The 22,396-nt window shown below is 30.7% G+C and overlaps 2 protein-coding genes and 1 long non-coding RNA gene across 4 annotated transcripts; 2 read left to right on the top strand and 1 right to left on the bottom strand.

The window, feature by feature from the left end:
• Positions 1-783: 783 nt before the first annotated feature.
• LOC117160308 (uncharacterized) lies at positions 784-21,937 on the bottom strand. Of its 2 annotated transcripts, XM_076623675.1 has the most exons (5): positions 21,734-21,936; positions 21,442-21,643; positions 20,950-21,101; positions 1,851-2,423; positions 784-1,086 (listed from the first exon to the last, which is right to left on the bottom strand). In XM_076623675.1, exons 2-5 carry the CDS (start codon positions 21,586-21,588, stop codon positions 897-899), a joined length of 1,062 nt encoding a protein of 353 aa, XP_076479790.1. In that variant the 5' UTR covers positions 21,589-21,643; positions 21,734-21,936; the 3' UTR covers positions 784-896. The 2 variants fall into 2 exon arrangements, with proteins under 2 accessions (XP_076479790.1, XP_033196876.1); XM_033340985.2 differs by having other exon boundaries at positions 21,442-21,937.
• Positions 2,017-2,769, top strand: LOC143303487 (uncharacterized). Its single transcript, XR_013059866.1, has 3 exons — positions 2,017-2,137; positions 2,220-2,464; positions 2,562-2,769. It is a non-coding gene; the product is annotated as an uncharacterized LOC143303487 (long non-coding RNA).
• On the top strand, positions 3,363-19,933 carry LOC117160316 (carbohydrate sulfotransferase 11). The gene is made up of 7 exons (XM_033341007.2): positions 3,363-3,598; positions 5,806-5,978; positions 17,665-17,921; positions 18,448-18,688; positions 18,800-18,979; positions 19,064-19,221; positions 19,436-19,933. The coding sequence occupies exons 1-7, from the start codon at positions 3,586-3,588 to the stop codon at positions 19,521-19,523; spliced, it is 1,110 nt and encodes a 369-aa protein (XP_033196898.1). The 5' UTR covers positions 3,363-3,585; the 3' UTR covers positions 19,524-19,933.
• Positions 21,938-22,396: the final 459 nt, after the last annotated feature.

A 22,396-nucleotide genomic window follows, 5' to 3' on the forward strand; every position in this document is an offset into this window, starting at 1 on the left:
TCGATAGTTACGATGCTACTACCTATGCCATACTATCCTGATATTATTGTCTAGGAGCAAGAGCTAGGAGTGAGATGATAATAATTCGAAATCCTTCGATATTATACAATTCGATTTGAACTCTCAAATAAATAATGATTTCATATGGGAATCTTATACAGTGAACAATCGCGTACAAGATTTATATACAAATTATACATAAATATAAAAAATATAAAATATAAAATTTAATAGAAGAGAACGATAGAAAATTTCATTCGCTATAACCCCCTTTTCTATTAGAGAAATTCCAAACGAATTTTAACGTTGACAGTAAGTATGTACTATGTACATGTATGTACATATACTATATACATTCAATCTATTCTCCTGTTAATGAACAATATCTGTTTTACCGTGCTCATGAGATAAGGATAGGAAGTCAGTTCCTATTCTCGCCATTTGTTACGTGGTGGTGCTCGCGTCCTGAAAATATAACTTTAATTCTTACAGCTTAGGGTCATATGCACATGCTGGTGCGGGCATAACAATCCACTACAGTTATATCAATAGATGATTGTTGTGGCATTTCCTACGATTTGTACTGTTCAATTTCATATAAAAACATTCGATGAATATTATATGTGATATTTTAAATTGTCATACGTGTCCTTTAAGTATATATATCACGGTCTCATGTATTTTACAAGATTCTTTCGTATAAAAATGCAACGTGCAATAATAAAAATTTTTGAATTAATTACATATGTTAATGGATCAATTAGATTTTTTAAACACAGTATATATTTGTTTACTCATTTATTTGAGGTTAAGGATCTCATTTTTTAGTATAACTGGTATGTACATGTACGTCAAATCTATTCCCCCGTTAATGAACAAAATCTGTTTTACCATGTTCACGGGATAAGTAGGTCAGTTTTTATTCTCGCCATTTGTCGCGTGGCGGTGCTCGTGTCCTGGAGATATAATTTTAATTCCTCCATGAGGGCCATCGCAGCACGAATGGGATTAACATCTTCTTCAATCACGATATCCGGAAAATATTCTTTTACAAGCCGTAATATTATATTCATTTGGTGGCTAGATCTATAAATACATGTATATATAACCTTTGAGGTAAATGAAAATAGCTAAGAAATTAATAATAAAAATTTTAAAAAGTTGGATATATTTCTATTTGTAACAAAGCCACATTTCATGAAATACAGTATATGTTATATCAATACTTAATTTAATTATTACGTTAATGCTTACGATACAGAAATACACACGAAAATTTTTCTGCGGAGACCTGTTTGTATTGAAAACTAAGCGACGAAAAGATTTTGGAATTAATTTATATGTTTATATTTAATTATGAATGATGACATATTATCAAAGAATTTATATATTATTATTAGGAAAAATACCCTTAATAATTAATTTCTAGTAAAAATTCTGAAAAAATTGATTTGTTGAAAATTAACTTTTGTCAACAATCTGAAACGAAATTTATTAAATTCAATCGATTTTTATTTTATTTATACATTTTTATTGAAATTATTTTTATGTTCTTTATTGTATTTTAACCGAAGGAAGATTATATAAAAAATCTCCAAAATCATTCTCCAAAAATGCTCATTGTTCGTTTTCAATGTCTGATTTTCACAATGAAATATTTCAAGAATAATAACTTACCGCAAAATAATTTTAGTATTTTCATATACGTTAAAACTAATCGATATATGTAATATGTTGAACCTCATGAAACGTAGCTTTGCTAGGAACATTACAAAATTATTTAATCATTTATTAAATCTTATTTTAATTATTTTTGAAATATAAAATTCTCAAAAGAACATTATTTTCACCTTGCAGAAATTCTTAATTTTTCCTGTGTTTTGGTGTTAGGCAATATTTCAATCAAACAGTGCATCAGGCATCCAGTTGTCTGTACAATATAAGTATTTGTATAGATTTCTTGAAAAGACTTTTCTTTCAAGAATTTCAGAAATTCTTTATTTCTTTCAGGAACTCCTTTTATTTGTGCATTTATATTTTTTTCCACCGATGTACTTCTTAATGCTAAAATCATTGGCACGATATCATTCGTTCCTATTGGGCTAACATGGTTTCCAGCGGTTAGAAATTTGACTTGGTAACTATCGTCGATAGTGTCTTCGATTGTAAGACGGATAATAGGTACTGGAACTTGATATTCTGTTTCTTCGACTTCGTAGGCGATTGTACCATACACCTCACAGAAGTTCTTTTTATCGAATTTTGGTAAATCGAGAACGACGGTAGCAACGACTTTGCTAGATGGCCGAATCTCATTGATTGGGTATCCAAATGTTTCGTTCTCCAAGTTCCAAATCATCGATATACCACAAAGATCGTCGTCCTCTGCGAGAGACATGTAAACCTGGGGATTTCTTATTTTCCTGAAAAGAAGTTGAATATCTCAAGAAGTCAAATTAGAGAGGTAATATACAGTAAAATTCCATTTGTTGGAAATTTTCATATTCTATTCATATCACTTCTTATATTAATTATTTCACACTTGTCCCCAATGAATTTAGATAAGTGGAGTTCACTGTAATGCTCACTTCCACTAAGTAGTGGACAATGGCTAGTTACCAAGTAATGTAGATAACATTATAATACTGTTTTATCGATATTTATACGAAATTAGAAATATGGAGTGTACAAACTGACATGGAATATGTAATCGAGATAGTAAAATTTCCTTCTTTTAGTATTTATTATTTCTTAACTCGTATCATTCTGTAATATGAACTGTGTATATGCTTTTATAATGTAACAAATAGAATAATGAAAAAAGGATTACAATTTTTCATTTCATTATTGTTAAGTTCCCATCGTAACTCATATTTATTTTCTACTACTATCTTCATTACAGATACATCAAACCTATTCAAATAACACGCCTGTCTAGGCGTTGACATTATTTTATGACACTTGAAAGAACTTTATAGAAGTGTTTCTTATAAATTCTGTCAGGGTTCTAAGCATATTTGATAGCAGTATTCTAGTGAAAGTGTTACTTTAAAGTAGCTTCGATATATAGAGGGTCAAACGGAAACGTTTGCATAGCTATTTGCTATTTAATATTGCTCGATAATGAAAGCAATATTCGAAGGAGGATAGATAGATAATTAAAGGGAGTCTGTATAGTGTCGCAAAGGGTAACGAAGACAGTTTCAATGTGGTGCGCATACGCAGAGGTGATCATGAAGTAAATCGACCCGCGAAAACGTCGGCCAATCAGGAAGCGAGTACGGCTCAGTTAGTAGCAGACGACGCATGTATGGAAGTATACGGAACAGTGTATGTCTCTTCAGTCTTCAGTAATCTGCAGGATGCCGCCGTGATCATGTGGTGTCTATAGTTTTCGTTCAATCAGTCAGTTTTGTCACGTGTTTGACATCTCGAAAAGTATATTAATTGTATTTCGACTCGCGGTCAGTTTCGACCAGGTATACACAAAGGATCGAATCCAGTGGAAGAATCGAAGAGGTGAAGGTTGGATTTCTTGCAGGGGGTACGATAGATGCATCGTTGAATCTTGATATCGGGGCATATATGTCCACGCCAAGTACGTATTAGAGCAAATAAATATAAAAATGTATCGAAAGGAGGCAAAATATATGATTATTTGTGTAAAGGAATGAGTTAGGTCACGAAAAAGAAGGGATGTCCTGTGACCCATTGACCTAGGAAACGTATGCATCGACTGCATTGCTACTTAAAAAGTTCGTTGCTCGCGTCTTTCATCCATTTTGACATTTGATATTATCTGATCACTCTGTGGAACAGAATTTGAAAAATAATTCTAGAATTGCCATATTTACTGTTTATTTTAAAAATTAGTTTAAGTAAAAAGTGGAAAAGTTTGGATAAATGGAAAATGATTTTAGTAAAGTAGTCATACATCTATATACTTAATTCTGATCTCTGGGTATTATAATTTGGAAAATATTTGCAAGTTATCATGTAATACTTTACTATAATAGAATACCAAAGTTCAAAATTGGACTAAAACTATTTATCCAAATTTTGAATAAATAAAAAAATATACAAAGGACATTATTTTGTTTTTTTTTTGTAATTTGTAATTGCTTGTCGCTTTTCTCTCGGATGTGGTACTTGTTTAGCGATTAGATATATAATTAATAACATATGAACGATAATTAGCAAATAAAAAATCCTTAATGACAAGATGTAACGATAATTACTGTAATGATTTTACCGAAGGTGTGTCTGACACTCATTTGACAGATAAATTTATAAAAAAAGATGTAAAATTAAATTGATAAAAAGAAACGTTGGATTATGCGCGCGTGTGCATTTCGCGTTTCCATGCAAACTTTTCGATAGAGCGCCATCGATCCTTGAATCTGACGTTCCACTTTATAAGTATTGCACGTATTATTCTGCAATGGCCTTGGAACTTGGTGAATGAGCAAACATACATATATATATATATATTTTTTTTTAATAATATTATATAGTAATGACCAATTTTTTAAAGTAAAGACCGATCGATATTAATCTACGAAATATCGTTTCATATCGAACAGTGTATATCAAATGCAATAGATACTCGTTTGATGATTCCATGAAAGAATCAATATTGTATGTATATCGTTAATATACAAGGAATTATAGTATCGATATTACGATAATGTTACTTATGTATGATTAGAGTATTGTTATCGAGTTAAAAAGTGCAAATCGATAAGACATATGTAAATTGCTTCTTGTACTATGATTAGTATAGGTACTGTTAACTAGTTTTCAATTAGTAAACAACATAAACCATATAACATTCTGTACATGGTAAAGATATTTTCATCTTAGTTCTAACTTCAAATAAAATGTAATTTTATACTATTGTTACACTTTAAGGTTTCTAACAGGTTCGTAACATGCATCCTTACGAAACAAACACGTGACTATTGATGACTGGTGATTACATGATGTACATACATACATTGTATCCCAATAAACTCTTTACGAAACATTACTTATTTGTATTTTTTCCATTATATTGCGCATAATTCATGTTTGTAATGGAATAATTCAAATTTCTAATGGCTAAGTATTTATAGCGTCATTAACAAATATAGGACCAATTCCATTATTTTAGGAAGTTTATTTAAAACATTTTAGAGAAAAAAGGATGCAATTAAGTTTGTTATCAATAATTCAGGGTACGTGACATAGGTTTTTGAAACATAGATCTTTTACAAAATAAACACAAAAAGAATCTTCAATTTTTGTTATAATCTCTCATAAACCACGAGTGATGCTGCATGAATGACAAACCATCTGTCATTGTTATCTAACCTCAATATTCACCTGTCATACCTAGCCAAAAGTAAGCCTAACTATAATAACGTTGTAAATATTGATAATTCTAATACACACAACATGTTAAATTTCTATAAAACATCGTATATTTGATTAATTCAATTTTTTCTAGAAAAATCTATTAACCCCATAATAGTACATTTTTGTGTAAATTCATACCTTTTGAGAATATTACTGAAAGAATAGAACTTTGATAGAAAATTGTTTTATCTACCAAGCATTATAGAAAACACTATACTGTGGATATTTTATATATGTTTTCGTATTATGTGCATTGTGTGCAATTTTGTAGTTTCAAATGTCCTATAAACGCATAAAAATCCACAGTCTAATCATTATTTATTCCCCGTCAAGGTATTGTTTATCTTTTTTATTGATCGTATCGATTAATGAGAATACAATAGAAATCTATTCGGTTTTGTTTTTCAGTTCGTTATGAGTATCGAAGAAAGATCGTACATCGTGAGAAGATGACACCACGACGATATGTGTTCGCGACGATTAGGCGAACGTTGCTGGCTGCTGGTATCTTGATGTTGTTGGTGTTTGCTCTATCGAACCAGGATGCCGGCAACAGTGTGCAGCAAGGGCTTTTGTTGGAGGTGAGTGACGATCTTTTATCTGACACTGGCCAAGGATTTCTTTTGTTCTTAGCGGAAGGCTTTCTGTGCACGCGCGCGCGCTCGTTCGGCATTTGGACCACACCGGAAAATTAGGCGGATCACTTTCTAAGGAACAATTACTTTAGAAGAGCTATAGAAGACTCGTTCTCGTTAGAAACGCGGCCGAAAACTATCCCTTTGTTCGAAACACTGAAAGATTGTTCTAGTTCCTTCCCTTTTTTTAAAAGAACAGTTCTTTCATTTGAGTTGTTTGAAATAACCTTAAAAGTTAGATGAGACAGATGGTGTTATTGAAAAATTACATTTACAATACTTTATGAGATTAGATGTGCATTATTATTTAAAGTAATTCGGATTTGTTTGTCTTTGACGAAATATCGTCCAGTACTTCGTCATTGATTGGTTAAAAAATTTGGACGTTTCCATATTCATCTTTTACTTTACTAGTAGCTATTACAATAATTCGTTGTACATTTCAATAAGACATATTTACTTCAATAATGTTTATACACATAATGTTTATACACATAAAAAGGTGTATAAAATTCCTCTCTAGTGTAGGTGACACTTTGGCTTCCTCAAACAGTGAAGTCTTTATAATCTATTCAACGTGCGATTACGCCTGACTAATGACTATACACAAGCCAATGTAGTGTGTCCATAATACTCATATCCCTTCAGTCATGTACATTAGGCCGTTTTAATTTTTGCTAATGCGCACTTTTTTATCTAAAAAAACAAATGATTTCGTAAGGAGACTAGGTGTATTTATCCACTTTTCTCATGTTACTAAGATATATCCTTAAGCGTTTTATAGTTATATAATCCGTTATTCTATTCGCATGATGCGGTGGGAAGAGAAAGGCCAATGCGTTGTTTACTCTCTAGCTTTACCACATCTTTTTTCGCCCTTCTAATTCATTCAATATTATATGTTCAATATTGTAATAAAAAATTTCACCAATTGTATATAATGAAGTACATACATATATACATTTTCTTTGTCATCATAAAATCGGACAATTTTAATGTTTAAACTTCGGGCTGTTCAATTTTTTCAATAAATTTTGATCGAAACATTACATAGGGGTCCTCATATTATTATAATCGTTAATTCACTATTTTAAGATTCTAGAAATTCTTGCAAATAATTTCATCAGCTTATTGTCATATACATAAGATTTCTATTTTGTACAAGTACGTAGTCTGCAGTCTTATTTTGTATAACCACAAGCCTGGGTCCACCATGATCTGTGCAAAACCAACAATCAGTAGGTATCCTGATACTTGTGAACAGAAATATCACGTATATAATTGAGAACTTTTCAAGCTTGACTTTCTAAGAAATGAAACCTCCAATGTAATTTTATTACTCTTAATTTTTCTCTTGATTTCAATCTCAAGTAAATCCTTCTCATTTGTACCACAAAGTTAGGCTCACGATGTATAAACTTTATTTGATATCTTATTTTGATTCACAGAATCGTCCTGACTTCATTTGTACCACGAATTTAGGCTCACGGGTGTATAAGTTATATTTGGTGTCTTATTTCGAGCCACAGAATCTTCCAGACTTCACCTGTACCAGGAATTTAGGTTCACGGTGTGTAAGAAAAAAAGTATTGTCTTATCGTATCCATTGTGACGATGTCATGCATCGTGACTTCTTCTCACGGTTAGAAGGAAGAATCCTTTTCTTGCGGTACTGCGCAAATGTAGGGTGACCTAAGTGCAACATGTTCCAAGAAAAGATCGTTGCCTTTGTTTTTTACCCCACGGTGGAGAGGTTACATCGAAAAGCGGTCTCCTTACGTAAAGCAAAGTCAACGTAGTAGATTGGCAGACTTCCAGGAGCGCAATGCGGCACACAAATGCAGTTCTGCCTACAGTCGTCCGATACCACCCCTTTAAGCATGCAAAGGGTGGTTACAGTTACCCCTCAATCTCGACAATTACTCTACCGACATAAATCGATCTATCGCCGATACAGATGATTGTCGTTTTATTTGACGTTTTTCTAACCGTTGGAGAATATCCGCCGACGGGAAATAAAAGTCGATAGTTTCATTTGTCACCACTTCTTACTAGTGCTACGTAGCAGTTGATTTTAGATGATACCTTCTGTAGTCTTTACTTTGATATAGAATTTTTTCAGTTTTTATAAGTCGAAGATAGAGACGTTTTATCATTTTAATTTTAATAATTTGTATTAAAATTAATTACATATTACGTTTTATTTAATTATATCTAGTCAACTTAATAATTTAATAGCCTTTTAGTGTGATATTTTTTATGATTTGAACAGAAACCTTTTACCATTCGAATCTTAATTTGCGTAAAAATTTTAATTAGAGTGATTTTAATTATTCTGCTCAATTTGATTGATCAAATATTTTTTACGATTTGAATATAGATTTTCTACCATTCTAATTTTAATGTGTATTAAAATTTTAATTTTAATAATTGAGTATTTATTCCACTGTACACTTGATCAATTTAATAATTAAATGCCTTTTACAATTTTAATCTTAAGCCACCATTAAAATTCGAATCACTGTGCTATATATCTAATACTTGATCTTCGATACTCATTGTTTCTGTTCTTTAATTTGTTCATATTGTGCGTAATTACAGTTTCCTAATTTAATTTAAATTTGATAAGCTAATAATCTTCATGGATAAACCAATTTCTAGCGACATAACAAAATATTAATAAGATACGATAACAACGTAATGAAATAAAACAGAAGCTTAAAAATGCAGGAACACTGGTATATACAAATGTGATTTCCAAGTCACGTGACATCCTATACAGGGCTTAAATTTATCTCTCGAGGAATATCTGAAAAATTTCCGGTACATCCTGTGCATCGTACGATAACAAAGGCAAACATGGCTTTTAACTTTAACGGCGAAAGGAACTGTCTTTACATGCGTTCATGAGAAACGTAGATAAAGATAGTTTTTACCGGACGACGCGACGTAAAGTATTTGTCCGGTTCCATTGATCTTCTGCGCAAAAGTGCGACGATCCGCATACAAGCACGGGAATTGAGTTCTAGTGAGAAAACGTAACCGAAGGAAGTTATACAACTGGATAGAAGAGCTACGGAAGGGTCTTACATAATGTGTGCGTTACCCGTGCACATATGGTGGTCCACTAGAACCGGTCCACCTTAATACTTTCCGTGTTTGACCAGTGATGAACAAGAAAAATATATTAGCTGAAAATAGACCAAGCAAACTGAGAAGAGGTTCCAAGGAACCTTGGTCCAGGATTGATCTTTTAAAATCCAATACCTTACAATGATCTCAACCGCAAATTACAATAAAGTTTTCGTTTCTTGAGATTTTCTGTAAATTGTAGATACTTTTTTAAAATTTATATATTATCTTTAATGGAGATATTTAGAGATCTAAAAATATTTAGATTACTCTAAATCACAAAATACGTAAATTCATTTTGAATATGTGTAAGATATTAAATATCCCAAAGTATCTAGATTTCTAATTTACATATGAATACTTGGACTATTTCCATCCAAAAATTTCGTTAGTTGTTTCTAAGTGAAATCTAGACACTTTCTATTTTTTCTTCAGTAATAATTTTTAAATCTTCTCGCTTTTATGTTTTTGGTTGAGATTGCGATGTTGTGATGAAGTTTAATATATTCTCTGTGGTATCTTAATTATAAACGTAGTTCTAGGTATTTTCAAGGCATTCTGTTTATATATAGTTTCCTTCATTGAGATTGTACGCTATAGGAAACACTGAAATCTATACTTTGATCTTTCCTTTCAATTACAATTATAGCTTCTTTATATTTCTTAATAACAGTATGTACCCTATGTAATTTTCCACTAATGACGAACACCTTGATATTTTCTTTCTCTTTGATTTTTCAACTGTGAGCGTAGCTGTAGAAACTGTTTAAAAATTCTTTTGTGTTCTTCGATTGAAATTGTATACTATTAAGTACTTCCATATTCTTTTCTTTTTCATTTTTTAATTAAGACAGAAGTTTCAGAAATTTTTTCTTTTGCAAATTTATTTGCTTTCTTTGATCGGTTGCACGTCATAGGTAATTCCACACTGAAGAGTTGATGTCACTATGTAGATTTCTTTTTGAAGGAGAAGTTAGAAGATATTCACCGTGAGACACTCGTGAGCTAGCAAGTGGCGTGTTGCAATCACTCTTAATGTCATTGGAATAGCGAATTATTCTCCCAGCGCGGTGTGTCCCTCGTTACAAGTGCGGCAAACTAGATAAGCATCGTTTCAGGCAATTTATTATGAAACTCACGTCGAGGGAACAAAAAATTATTTACCGCTTCCGTAAATCATCTTGCATCGATCTTTAAATTACGTTGTACACGGAAACCATTATTGAATGAAGTCACTGTGATATTTAGCTGTAATATTCCCATAATTGAGCAGAACAGGATTTTTTTAAATAAAATGTTACTTGCATAATTCAAGGAAAAGATGATAAAAAGGACGTTGTTGTAAAATCATTGATTTTTATAATTAAAAAGATACTAATTAGAATTTTTGTAAATAATAATTATTTCTACGATTAAAAAAAGACGTTGAAGAGAATTTTTTTTAATAATAATGGTTGCCATAATATAAGAAAAATTACTGATAATTGTTTTCAACATCAGTCGTCTCTATAATATAAAGAAAGTAATATAAATAAATAGGAATTGCAATTGGTAAAAATTAATAGATACATAAAACCACTTGTTATTAGAAAAGTTAAAAAAGAAGTTATTGGAAAAGTTAAGAAAAAAAGTTATTGGAAAAATCGGCAATTGTAGAATGTGCATATCTCGTTGGATGGTCTACAGGTTAAATAAAGGAGCAATTTCTTTAATAGTAAAACCGACTACTATTGATATTCAAATATTTACAGCCGAAAGAATTATTTACGATCCATAAAGGAAATATATTTATCTTATTTAAAAAAGTAAAAGTGATTTCCTTTTCTATTCCAGAAGTGTCTTATGATTTCTTTGAAACAGCTTTTTTTCTAATTTCATAAACAAATTCAAGTGAAACATCTTAGGTTTGGTTTCAAAATTAGGATAAGAATAATTTTAGATGCAGGCGAGTTAATTAAAAATTAATCCTTTGTCTTTTGTTACTAACAAAAATAGCATTAATGATTTATGTAATATTTAAGAAAGCGTCGTTACTCAAATCAATCGATACATAGACAAATTGGACTCATTTAAAAATCACTTGCTTTGTTTAAGCAATTAATCACTTAAAATTAATTAATCGATAATATTGCTATCTTGGGATTCTTTATCGATATAATCATTAGATTAAAAATATATTTTTTTTAAGTTTTTAATATTGACATAAAATGCAGTTTCGAAATTGTAAAAACAATATTTTCACGTGATATAACATGCTGTATTACAACAGTATAATTTTCTGATCAATGTAATAAGGTTGTACTATAGACTTGTAGCTTAAAGACTAGCTTAAATACATGTTAGGTACTTGACTTAAATATACAGTAGATACATCTAACAATGCACAGACACAACTGGCTTCTAACTTAAAAGGTATACTTATTCTAAGATTATTAATTTTGAGAAATTTATCAGTAATCGTGATTTTTAATCTTTAATCGTTGGATCCTTTAAAAACATACTGAATATTGTGATTCCTATTTATATTTCCTTAACTGATTTAGCATACTTTTCCTAGAGATTAAGCAGGTTAGACCATAAAACATGTTCCAAATCATGGTACATATTCACGGTTATACGATGAATCACGAGTTATATTCAGATTATAATTTCCTGATCTAACTTTGTTGATGCAAACCATCTGAAACTGAGGATCCCTATATTAAATTATAAAAATAACACTATCATCAAACGAAAACATCTTAGAATGTGAATAATCATTTTCAAAGTAAAAGACTTTCTTGCTTATATTTAAATGGTTAAATCTTACCTATAAAAACCTTTTCCATTAAGGTCTTTTGCTTTGCCTATACTTATAGACCTAATTGTCTATAAATGCAAAAGGAGTTAAAATTACAATTTCAAGAGTTGAAGATATTTTACAAATCTCTTTATATCTCCTACTTATTCCTAACTCAACTCTAAATCCTTTCAGAAACTTCACTTTTGCTGAAACTGTCTTTGAATGTTCCAGAAGTCTGCATTATTAGACTTTTGGCAACGCACAATACACTGTTCAAAATAATTAGAGGATAGCCACTATGAACGATTTTCTTTTATCAAACAAGTAAACGTACCGTGATTGATCGGTATCGTATAATTATGCATTTATGACTGGTACAAAAGCAAAACCGATAATTAAACGATAAATTTACCTAAAGATGCGCTGATTTAATTTTTACACACTTAATGTCTTTGTTTGTAATAAACTGGTGTACGGGTCCATTAGAAGTCTATCATAAAGCAAAGATGCAAACGAAGTGACGATACTTCTGCAGTCATATTCAATTTGGTCTATGAGGTTAAGCAAAGAAAAGGACCTTAATGGAAAATATTATGCAGGTCCTTTGTATGGTAGATTTTTTTTAGATTTTTGATGATTAGCTAGAATTCAGAATCATTATACAAAAACAAGAGATTATAATTTTGGACGTTTATAATAAATTTATAACAAATAAAGATTAACAAGAGAACAAATTAAAAGGACAAGAAGTAGTTTCCAATGATTTAATTTGTTATCTATCAAATATCTAATTTTAATAAATAACTGTACCATTTAAAAAGAAATATTACTCTATAATTAATCAGATCTGCATTTCTTCCACTTTTTTTTTTTTTACTTTTTCGCAACTCCACATACTATGTTGATTAGACTGCGGATACTAATGCGAGTTCACAGTTTTATGAGAATAATTTAAAAAAATTACTTAATTTACTAAATACTGTAAGGCGTATAGCAATTTTGATATTTTATATGTTTCTGCATATTACGTGTATTGCGTGCAATTTCAAATTTCCCGTAAATGCGTAAAAATCCATAGTCTAGTGATGATTTTCGAAACTTATCTGGTCCTCGGATCTACAGAGACACACACGGGTGCACGTACACGTGGACAGATACAAAGTTGAGGAAGTGCAGCGCACGCTGCACCACCCGTGTGGCCCATATTCGCCACGTCGGCATCGGCGTCGGCGTCGGCGTCGGCGTCGGCGTCAGGGGCAGCCGTTCGACTTCCACTCCGAAATCAATAAACGGAAGCCACTATTTCTATATTCGGCGCTTCCGCCTGACCACGACCATCGAGTTCCACCCCCGGGACCATCAGAAATCTATCATTTTATCGACGACATTATCGTTTGTTCAGAGAGGAAGAGAATCTTGCCAGTTGTTCGAGTACAGTAGCTCAGATTGATCATAGGAAATGTTAAAAAGCTGACATGTTTGATTCATGGAGGAATTTCTTAAGATTTTAACATCTAAGAAAGATGGAGGAGTAAGATTAAAAATTGGAAAGATCTTAGCGAATTCTATGGATTTTATTTTAACAGATGAATTGTAATTGAGCTTAGATCATTAAAGGTAAGAGTGTTTAGTTTTTACAGTTAAATAATAGCTCAATTTTTATTATTTTTATTTAGTTTTTGTAAAATAGATTTTTCTTTTAGAGATCCATTTTTCTAGTATTTTATTACGTGATAGAATTGCATTAACTTAAGTATTGATTTAATGGAAAATTGAATAGTCTAAGGACAAAATATAATCATTTTGTATTAGACACAATTGAATTTTAAAAGTTTTAGTAGCTATATTCAGTTAAGTGTACATGGAATAAAAGTCTAGCGACCCAAAAGCAAAAGATTAGAACTTTTATTATAAAAGTTAAAAAGAAAAAATTAAAATATGTTTAGAATCAGTACTTTCCAGTAATTTAATTTCTTATCTACCAAATATCTAATTTGATATCGATTTTATCGATGATTGTTGTTAATAATTATTTATTGACCATAAATAAGTAAATCGAATATCGTTAATAACTGCTATCTAATATCTACTAAATGGTAATGTTTAATTTTAAAGATTTAACCCAGTCATACGCAAATGACTAACAGTGCGAATTCACGAAATTCTTTATCTAAAGGCCTGAATTATCTTTTAGCTCATCTTCTGACTCATCATAAGCGTACTACAAGCGACTATAAGCGTTTCTAGGGTTTCTAAGACGTTCTCGCAAATTCCAAGAAATCTTAGAATTAAACTCTCGCACTACACCCGTAAACTCAATATTCTTCTTATTCCCTTTTTCCATCTAGTTTTATTTAATCGTCGCAAGAACTGATTAACATCTGACTTCGCGTGAGGGAAAACTGTTTTCTATTATAAGCTCATTTCTATGCATTCGTTGCGGCATTCTAAAGTTCACGTTGAGTGCGCGTTAAGTTACAGAAACACGATGAAGTATCGATTAATTGATGACCAATTTCAAGGTCCTCCAATTAAGTAGCGTTACGGTAAATCGCGTGAAATAGCGAACGTAATCCCTTATAAAATCTCACGAAACATCGTTTGCACAAAATTGCAAGAAGTTTCACCGCAGTTTGTAACTTAGTCGTGTTATAAGGATCACTTTACTAAAAAGCTTCAAAAAGTGTAAGAGGTCAATCTCGATGTAAACAGCGTTTCTTTCAGCAATCTTTTTCTCAACTCTAGAACGACACTGTTAAATTTCCCGAGAATATGTAACAGTATAAGATCATGAACAAAAATAAAATTCAAGTATTCTAAATAATAATCAATATTTCTGGAAGATTTTCTTCTAAATACATACTTTTCGGAGACATCTCTAAATTAAGCTCTTAATAGCCTGTTACTTATAAACGAGGGCATATACTACTCATAATTATTCGAAGAATGCACCTTTAATGCATTAAGTGTCTTAAATTGAAATTATTCGAGCAATTGTCCAACGACTTTAGAATTCGCTGGAATAATTATGAGCAATAGTAACTACATATGTAATTTTCAACCCTCATGAAATCTGACCTAACCTAACCTAACCTAACCTAACCTAACCTAACCTAACCTAACAAATCTAGGTTCAACGAACCGATCGAACACAGATCGTAAAAGATTAATACAGAAATTAATATTCTGGTTATTCAAATAATTATAAGTCGTAATGATTATGTAATTTTAAATCTCAAACCTATAACCTAACCTAACCTAACAAATCTATGTCAGATTCAATGGAACGATCGGACAGAGATCACAAACAAATACCTAATACAGAAATTAGTCTAGGAACTAGAAAGTCAATGGATTGTGAAACGAGGCAATTATCATGCAAATTCTACAAGGACTAAACGATTCGAATCACGAACAACGTTCGTAGGCTTTCAGTCGATTGAGCCATTCGGGTTTAGAATTCAAAGCTCCCCGCTTCTCCAAGTCGTTTTCTTTTACGGTCAGACGTGCACACGCCGCGTGCGCCGGCCTTCTGTGTGCAAGGTTAATCCAATTTCCTAATTTCTGCAATTAATCGGAACGCTCGTCGCTGCGTTGGCGGCTCGATATGATTACGCATTGTACGCCTATTTGACGCATTGCAGTCGAACGCTGAAGCAAAATTGCTCGCATAATTGTCTTAGGATATTTACTTCCTGAAAATTCCTTGCCGAAGATTATTGGGAGATTCTACGTAGCAGAAATTTAGTCGAAAGGTCAAGAAGATGATGAAAGTTTTCGATTGAATTCTTTGGCAGCAATTACGTAAAGAAATACTTAGAGAAAATTTTCTGTTTCATAATATTGATATATAACTAGATTGCGGATATATCATATTATAATATGCAATATTTAAATAGAAATTTAATTAGAAAAATGCTTTATCTATTAAATATTATAGAAGGTACTGTTTTGAATGTTTTATATATTTCTGCATATTTATGTGCATTCTCTGCATTTTTATATCTTCAAATATCTCACAAATGTATAAGAATCCATAGTCTACTGATAATGGAGACCTCTTTGTAAACATTTGGTATGTCCGTATTAATTTTAAAAAGACACTGTCAAGTTGCTAGAGAGATTGTCTATAAAAAATGCAAACAAATCTTAGAATATTGAGATTTCATCTATTCTAGTTCTTCTTACACTGGTTTATTTATTCATAATTATTCCCTCATAAGTCGTGGGATTGCTGACAATCAGTAACAAATCTGTATTGCAGTCACTTAAAGTATTTAAAACAGATGGGCAATCTTTTTAATTTATTGTATATTAAATAGTAATTTAACAACTAGTAACAATTTACATAAGCAGTAATTTGTAGTAAATACTAAATACTGTACTAAATGGTAGTAATATAAAACATAAAAATATTATATTTTTCTCATAGATTCTGGATGAAACTATCATTAATTTTCATAGAACAAGTGTGAATGAAATTAATCCAGTTTGCTACGATTAATTTTTTTACAGCCATAGAGGTTCATACATTAATTTCAGTGAGAAACTATGTAAATAATCCCTCGCATGACAAACAGCGGTTTTATGTTTAGATGAATGATATACTGCTCGAAATGAGCAGCAAAGTAACGCAAATGTGTTATATATATTATAACATATAATATATAATATTATTACTGCAGTTGTTTACGCGTAGAACGTGAAAACCGATACCGATTGATTTTATACGTGTTCGTATTAAGTGTTGGTAATTATATCGATAAAACGGATACCGATTACCCTTCTGTAGCAATCTTGGCCAGTGTTCAATGTCTAAAACTTGCACAATTTGCAGCGCGAATCACGTTCGCAAAGTCTTTTAATTTCAGTTTCATAATGCGTATTCAATTTCGCGACGCTGTTAATATAAATAATTCGTATGACACAGAAATTTTATAGTTTGGCCAATACTAATACAAAGAAATATTATTATAAATTAAATATCACAGATATCTGATTTCAAATTGTAGATCTCCTGAAACATAGTTCAGATTTTAATCATTGAAATTTGTATATACTTGAATTTCTGAATATTAAAATCATTCGATCATTTCACCTTTCGAGTACATGAAAAATAAAATATCCGGATTCTTGAACACTAGAACACCAATGGTATTCTGGTACCTGAATCTTTTTAATGTCAATTATCCAAATTATTAAATATCTCAGGTTTCAGGTCCCAAGTGTCAACATTTCCCGAGTACTCGAATTCTCGAATACCTGAATTTTTGGTGTATCTGAATTTTTAGAGTACCTGGATTCTCGATTTCTATAGGTATATGATAATAGCCATGATAATAGCGGGCATCATCAACTAACTGATGACAAACGATAGAAATTTAAAAGAATAAGAGTTCCTCAACTTCAATCAATGTCGTATAAAACATATCTTAGCCTTAATTCAACTCTTTCTTGTATAAGTAGAGTGATGCATACGACCCTAAGTATTACTACATCCGTTTCGCCTCTTAGTATCTTAACTCATCGTAAAATCTACGAATATAATTTGTGCGTCTGATTCATTAGGAGTAAAAGCGACGTATAACGTCTACTTATTTTACCACTCCTAATGAGATGTGAGAATGTTTATGTAGTCCTAATTAAACACATCTTTAAAGCATCTTAAAAATGTTCTATATAATTAATGGAATACAACATGAATATTAATGTCAACAGGAGGATGCGAACCTGACACCGGAGGAAAGGCTAATGGAGGAAGCAGCGATCGCCGAAACTGAGAAGCGATTGTATACAAGGAGGAAGTTTCTGGCGGAGAAATGCGCCGAAGAGGGATTAGACAGGCCTGGAAACGATTCTCTTCACAGGCCTAACGCCTGGGAATTTCTTGTAAATAGAGAATATCATTTAATATGGTGCAACGTCTTCAAAGCGGCCTCTACTTCTTGGATGTATAATTTCAATCTACTTGCGGGGTAAGAAGCATCCAATTTGCCAAATGTTCTTTTACCTTCATGTAACAAAAGTTGAGATAATTTTAACACGTATCGCTTTTTAAGATACATTTTCATATATCATCGTTCTTTCAAATTTTTTTAGTGAATTTTAATATTGCTAGACTGCGAGTTCTTATGCAAATTTATATTTTTTTCAGCATAATTAGAAGAATGGAATCTAAATAGAGTTTTTTTTTACCCGTTATTGTTTATTAAATGTAATTCATTGTTAAATATTATATATTCATATTTATTATGTAATACTTATTACGAGTATAATGCTTTGAATATTTTATATATTTCTGTATATTTCATGCATTCTCTGTATTTTTGCATCTTTAAATTTTCATAAGAGTCTTAGCAGCAGTTTAAATATCACAGAGAGATAAAGATCTGTCTTATAAAATAAAACATTCGATGCTCATGGCAAAACTGATCCAACATCTGCCAGGCTAAGTTTAAATAAACAGCTTGATCAACATCAAACTTTATAAATTGTTTTCAGATACAGCCCACAGTTCTTAAAGGCCTCAAAAGCTGTACCTGTTTCTCTGGCGAGGCAGAAATATCCCAGACACACGGCCGATGAGTTGAACAAGTTCCTAAACGACAGCATTAGTTTCTTGATAGTAAGACATCCGTTCGAGAGGTTGCTCAGCGCCTACAGAGATAAATTGGAGCATAGCTTACCGCATACGTTTCACAGTAATCTTGGATCCCATATTGTTTGGAACTATAGATCTAGGGTAAGGACAAACCATCTTTAAAGTTATGTATGTTATTTTAATTTTTTTTCTATGTTTCACCAATTTGATTGGTCTTGTGGAATTTAATGAATCATTATCGACTATGATTAGGACCGAAAGACAAATGGACGACACGGTCCAAGGTATCCACTTTTTGAAGAATTTGTACGATGGTTGTTATGTCAATGGAGAGCTGGGAACGAACTTGATATGCACTGGACTCCAATTGTGATCTTTTGTACGCCGTGTCAAGTACGATTCGACGTAATTGCAAAGTTTGAAACGCTCCATGTAAATATATCTTTCAAAAAATTCTATGTAAATGATACAATTAATCAATTCTATATTTTAATTGGAAAAATATATTGATTAAAGGAAGATCAAGATTATCTCATAAAACAAGCTCACGTGGGTCACATCATTAAACCTGAATGGAAGAATCCTACCAGGGGTGTCCAAACGAAGGACGTTATTAAGAATTATTTCGCTCAATTATCGAAATCGCAGATCAAAGATCTCTACGAGATGTTTAGGTAAGTATACTAAGTGGAAACGATATAGCACGACCGTAAATTAAAATTTTAATAAGGAACACCCATTAACGCTATGATAACTAGTTAATTCCAAGAGGAATTCTAACGTTAAGAATTGATAAGGTGTAATTATATATAAAATATAGTCCAATTGTATATAGTTATAATGAAATATTAATAGCAATAATAATATATTCTTGATATTTCATTTCAGGTACGATTTTGTGCTTTTCGATTATTCTCCCGATGAGTACATAGCACTTGGAAGAGACGAGGATACAAAGTTAATCTGTAAAAAGTAATGCTAGTATTTCGTACATTATTAACAAGCGTATCAACGCTGGAATTGTTTTTCTCTTATTTTTATCTTTTTGTCTTTAAATATTAAACGACACCTATTAAAATGGCGTCGATTACAACGAAAATATTTGATAGCAAATATCTGTTGAAGATTAAGATGAGAAAACAGAAACATACCGAGAATTGCTCCAATTAGCGATACACTTGCAAAGCACTGCTGCTGCATTTAACCTTTTGATAAACGAAACGTTACAGTATATTCAATTGTTAGGGCCTAAGGCAACAAGACGTTTGTAAACTGTTATAAATCAACGCAAAAAAGATTTTAAATGTATTATACCTGTGAGAGTACCTCGTTGCTTAAGTACCATATGCGACAATGAACTTTTTAATATACGAGGGTTTATGGTAAGAGTGATGCTCACTTTGTCGAATTTTTTCTGCTTTAACATCGAATGAGAATAGCCTATTAGTTCGAAATAGGATACTTTGCATTCCCAATAGACTACGTAGAAGTAACGTCCCTTTCTTTGTTTCAACTGAATTAATTTTTACAGAATACAATCGATATGAGTACAGTGAAGTTTTATTCCAGATATAACTTCATTAAAGTAAATTGGGCTAATTGTTTCGTGTTAGCATATTTTGAAAAACATGTATACATTTTCCCTCATCTTATATGTATATATCTGTGTATATAAATATACATACACGTATATTGATATAAACGTTGTTGCAATAGTAATTATTGTCATTGTACCAATGATAATAATACTGCCTTGAGAAAATGTAATTTATAATTGCATTAGTAAGATGTATGTTAAATTATACAACTTCCAAATGCAAGAATATCTAGAGATCTGTAAGTTCAAAGTTTTCCAATATTTACTTATATTTTAGAAGTGATATTTGAGTTAATAGGGTTACATCTCTGTAATGAAACGGTCTTTTTTATAAAGACTTAATTAAATAGTACAGCACATTATGTAGTACTTAAATCTAATGCAAATATAAATTTTTCAATAATGAAAAATTTACTGCAAATAAAATCGTATTATTTGTAAAATCAGATCGAGATAAAAATAATACGATAAATTTTAATTTCTTATAATTTTATAAATTGCAAACACGAAACGACAATAATTATTTTACAAAATAAAGAAATTTAAAAAACAATTGATTACATAGAAAATTAATCTTATCTTACAATGAATGAAATTGTATTTAATTAAATTAGTTAAGGAAATAGCAATGACAAAATAAATATCTTATTTGATTGTCCAAGGTGAAGATAAAAATATCAACACTCGCATTAAAACATTACTATTATTATTTTCTTAATTCAATTAAAATTTATAGATAATCCTTGGAAAATCAAAGCTTTTTTATATTATATTTTATTTGTAGTCGTTAAAATAATGTACTTACTTATTCGAATTGTTCATTAGTTCTATTCCAATAACCCATTTGTCATTAAAAATATATTTCCAACTGCTTTTTATTACCAAAATCTCATAATGGAACTTCTTGACTTTGCATTTTTTCTTCTTTACTACTGGTTGTCCATTTATTGCATACAACTACAAATTGTATATATTGAATTTAATATACTTTAACACTTGTTGAATGTAATTATTATAAATATATCACATTTCCTTTCTCATAATTCCTTATTATAACACATAAAACTCTGTTTAATTAATTTTTGTTTATAAACTCCTTTCATACTAACTAGTTGGTATTAAAAAAATTAGACTAAAATATTCTTCTCCACTCTTATAAAGTATCTTTGAAGAAATTTTGTTTAATTAACAAATGAAACTATTTATCATATGTCGTGTGTCATATATGAATAATGTAGGTTTTTTATTTTATCTTTTATTATGTTATTGTTATTATTTTTTTTTTCAAATAACTCACATCACTATCGGAGTCCGAAGATATGTCTTTTCCATACAGAGCTTGATTGTACAAAGATTCTGAAATACGTTTCGTCATATCCTGAACTTCTTTAATGTCATTCGTTGTTTTTTCGATTCGAGTTTGCACATTCGACAATGTTTTCATTAAATGTGCCTCTATAGGATTGCACTTTGGAGTTGGAATCGGCAACTCCTCATCGCTAAGCTCGAACATATCATCGTCCAAATCCATTTATATTTTCATAAATGAAGATGATATTTAATTATAATATAATAATACTTATAGTTACTTTGATAATAGATCAATTATTCCATGCACATTCACACAACCTCTTCTAAACAGGTAAAGTAAATGATAAACATTTCTTATGTGTCATTTTTAATCATTAACTATACGAATATAAAAAATTCTTATATCAAGAAAATGAAATTAAAATTTAGTGTTTTATTTGCAACTTTTATGAAAATTATATAACAATCATATGCTATTATAATTGCAATTTCTTATAATAATTAAATTAAAACTTTATTTAAAGAGTCACGACTTGAAAATAAAAACAATGAATAAAACCTAATAAAACCACGTGATTAAAATCTAGGGAAATTAGTTTTCATTATCGATTGAGGAATTTTTATTATCGAGAATAGCTATCGGTAACCAAAAAATTTTTTATTTTATTTATAATGATTATTCGTAACCAAAACACTTAAAAAATAAATATTTTTTAATTATTAATCTTTTGAAAAAATTTCTTTGAGATGTACTTATCAGTCTTTCATTTAAACAATTACATATGTATTACTGGATCATGTTACCTGTTTTGTCAATGACTTGTTTGATAAAAATTTTAGAAACAACTATTATTTTGGTCCCTGCTTAAATCTAATGTTTGATCGTTATAATAAAATGTAATAAAATGTAAATGTATGAAATTACAAATTGAATGATATGT

The sequence above is a fragment of the Bombus vancouverensis genome, chromosome 13 (assembly GCF_051014615.1).
Source record: "Bombus vancouverensis nearcticus chromosome 13, iyBomVanc1_principal, whole genome shotgun sequence".
Classification (NCBI taxonomy): domain Eukaryota; kingdom Metazoa; phylum Arthropoda; class Insecta; order Hymenoptera; family Apidae; genus Bombus; species Bombus vancouverensis.

What these genes read in the sequence shown, in the direction of transcription:
- LOC117160316 (XM_033341007.2), top strand. An exon ending in TTTGGAACTATAGATCTAGG is followed by an intron (nt 18,689 to 18,799) that starts GTAAGGACAAAC and finishes GACTATGATTAG; the next exon opens with GACCGAAAGACAAATGGACG. An exon ending in GATCTCTACGAGATGTTTAG is followed by an intron (nt 19,222 to 19,435) that starts GTAAGTATACTA and finishes ATTTCATTTCAG; the next exon opens with GTACGATTTTGTGCTTTTCG.
- LOC117160308 (XM_033340985.2), bottom strand. Translation starts at nt 21,675, where the DNA reads ATGGATTTGGACGATGATATGTTCGAGCTTAGCGATGAGGAGTTGCCG. An exon ending in CTTCGGACTCCGATAGTGAT is followed by an intron (nt 21,102 to 21,441) that starts GTGAGTTATTTG and finishes TACAATTTGTAG; the next exon opens with TTGTATGCAATAAATGGACA. An exon ending in AAATTAAGAATTTCTGCAAG is followed by an intron (nt 1,087 to 1,850) that starts GTGAAAATAATG and finishes ATGTATTTATAG; the next exon opens with ATCTAGCCACCAAATGAATA.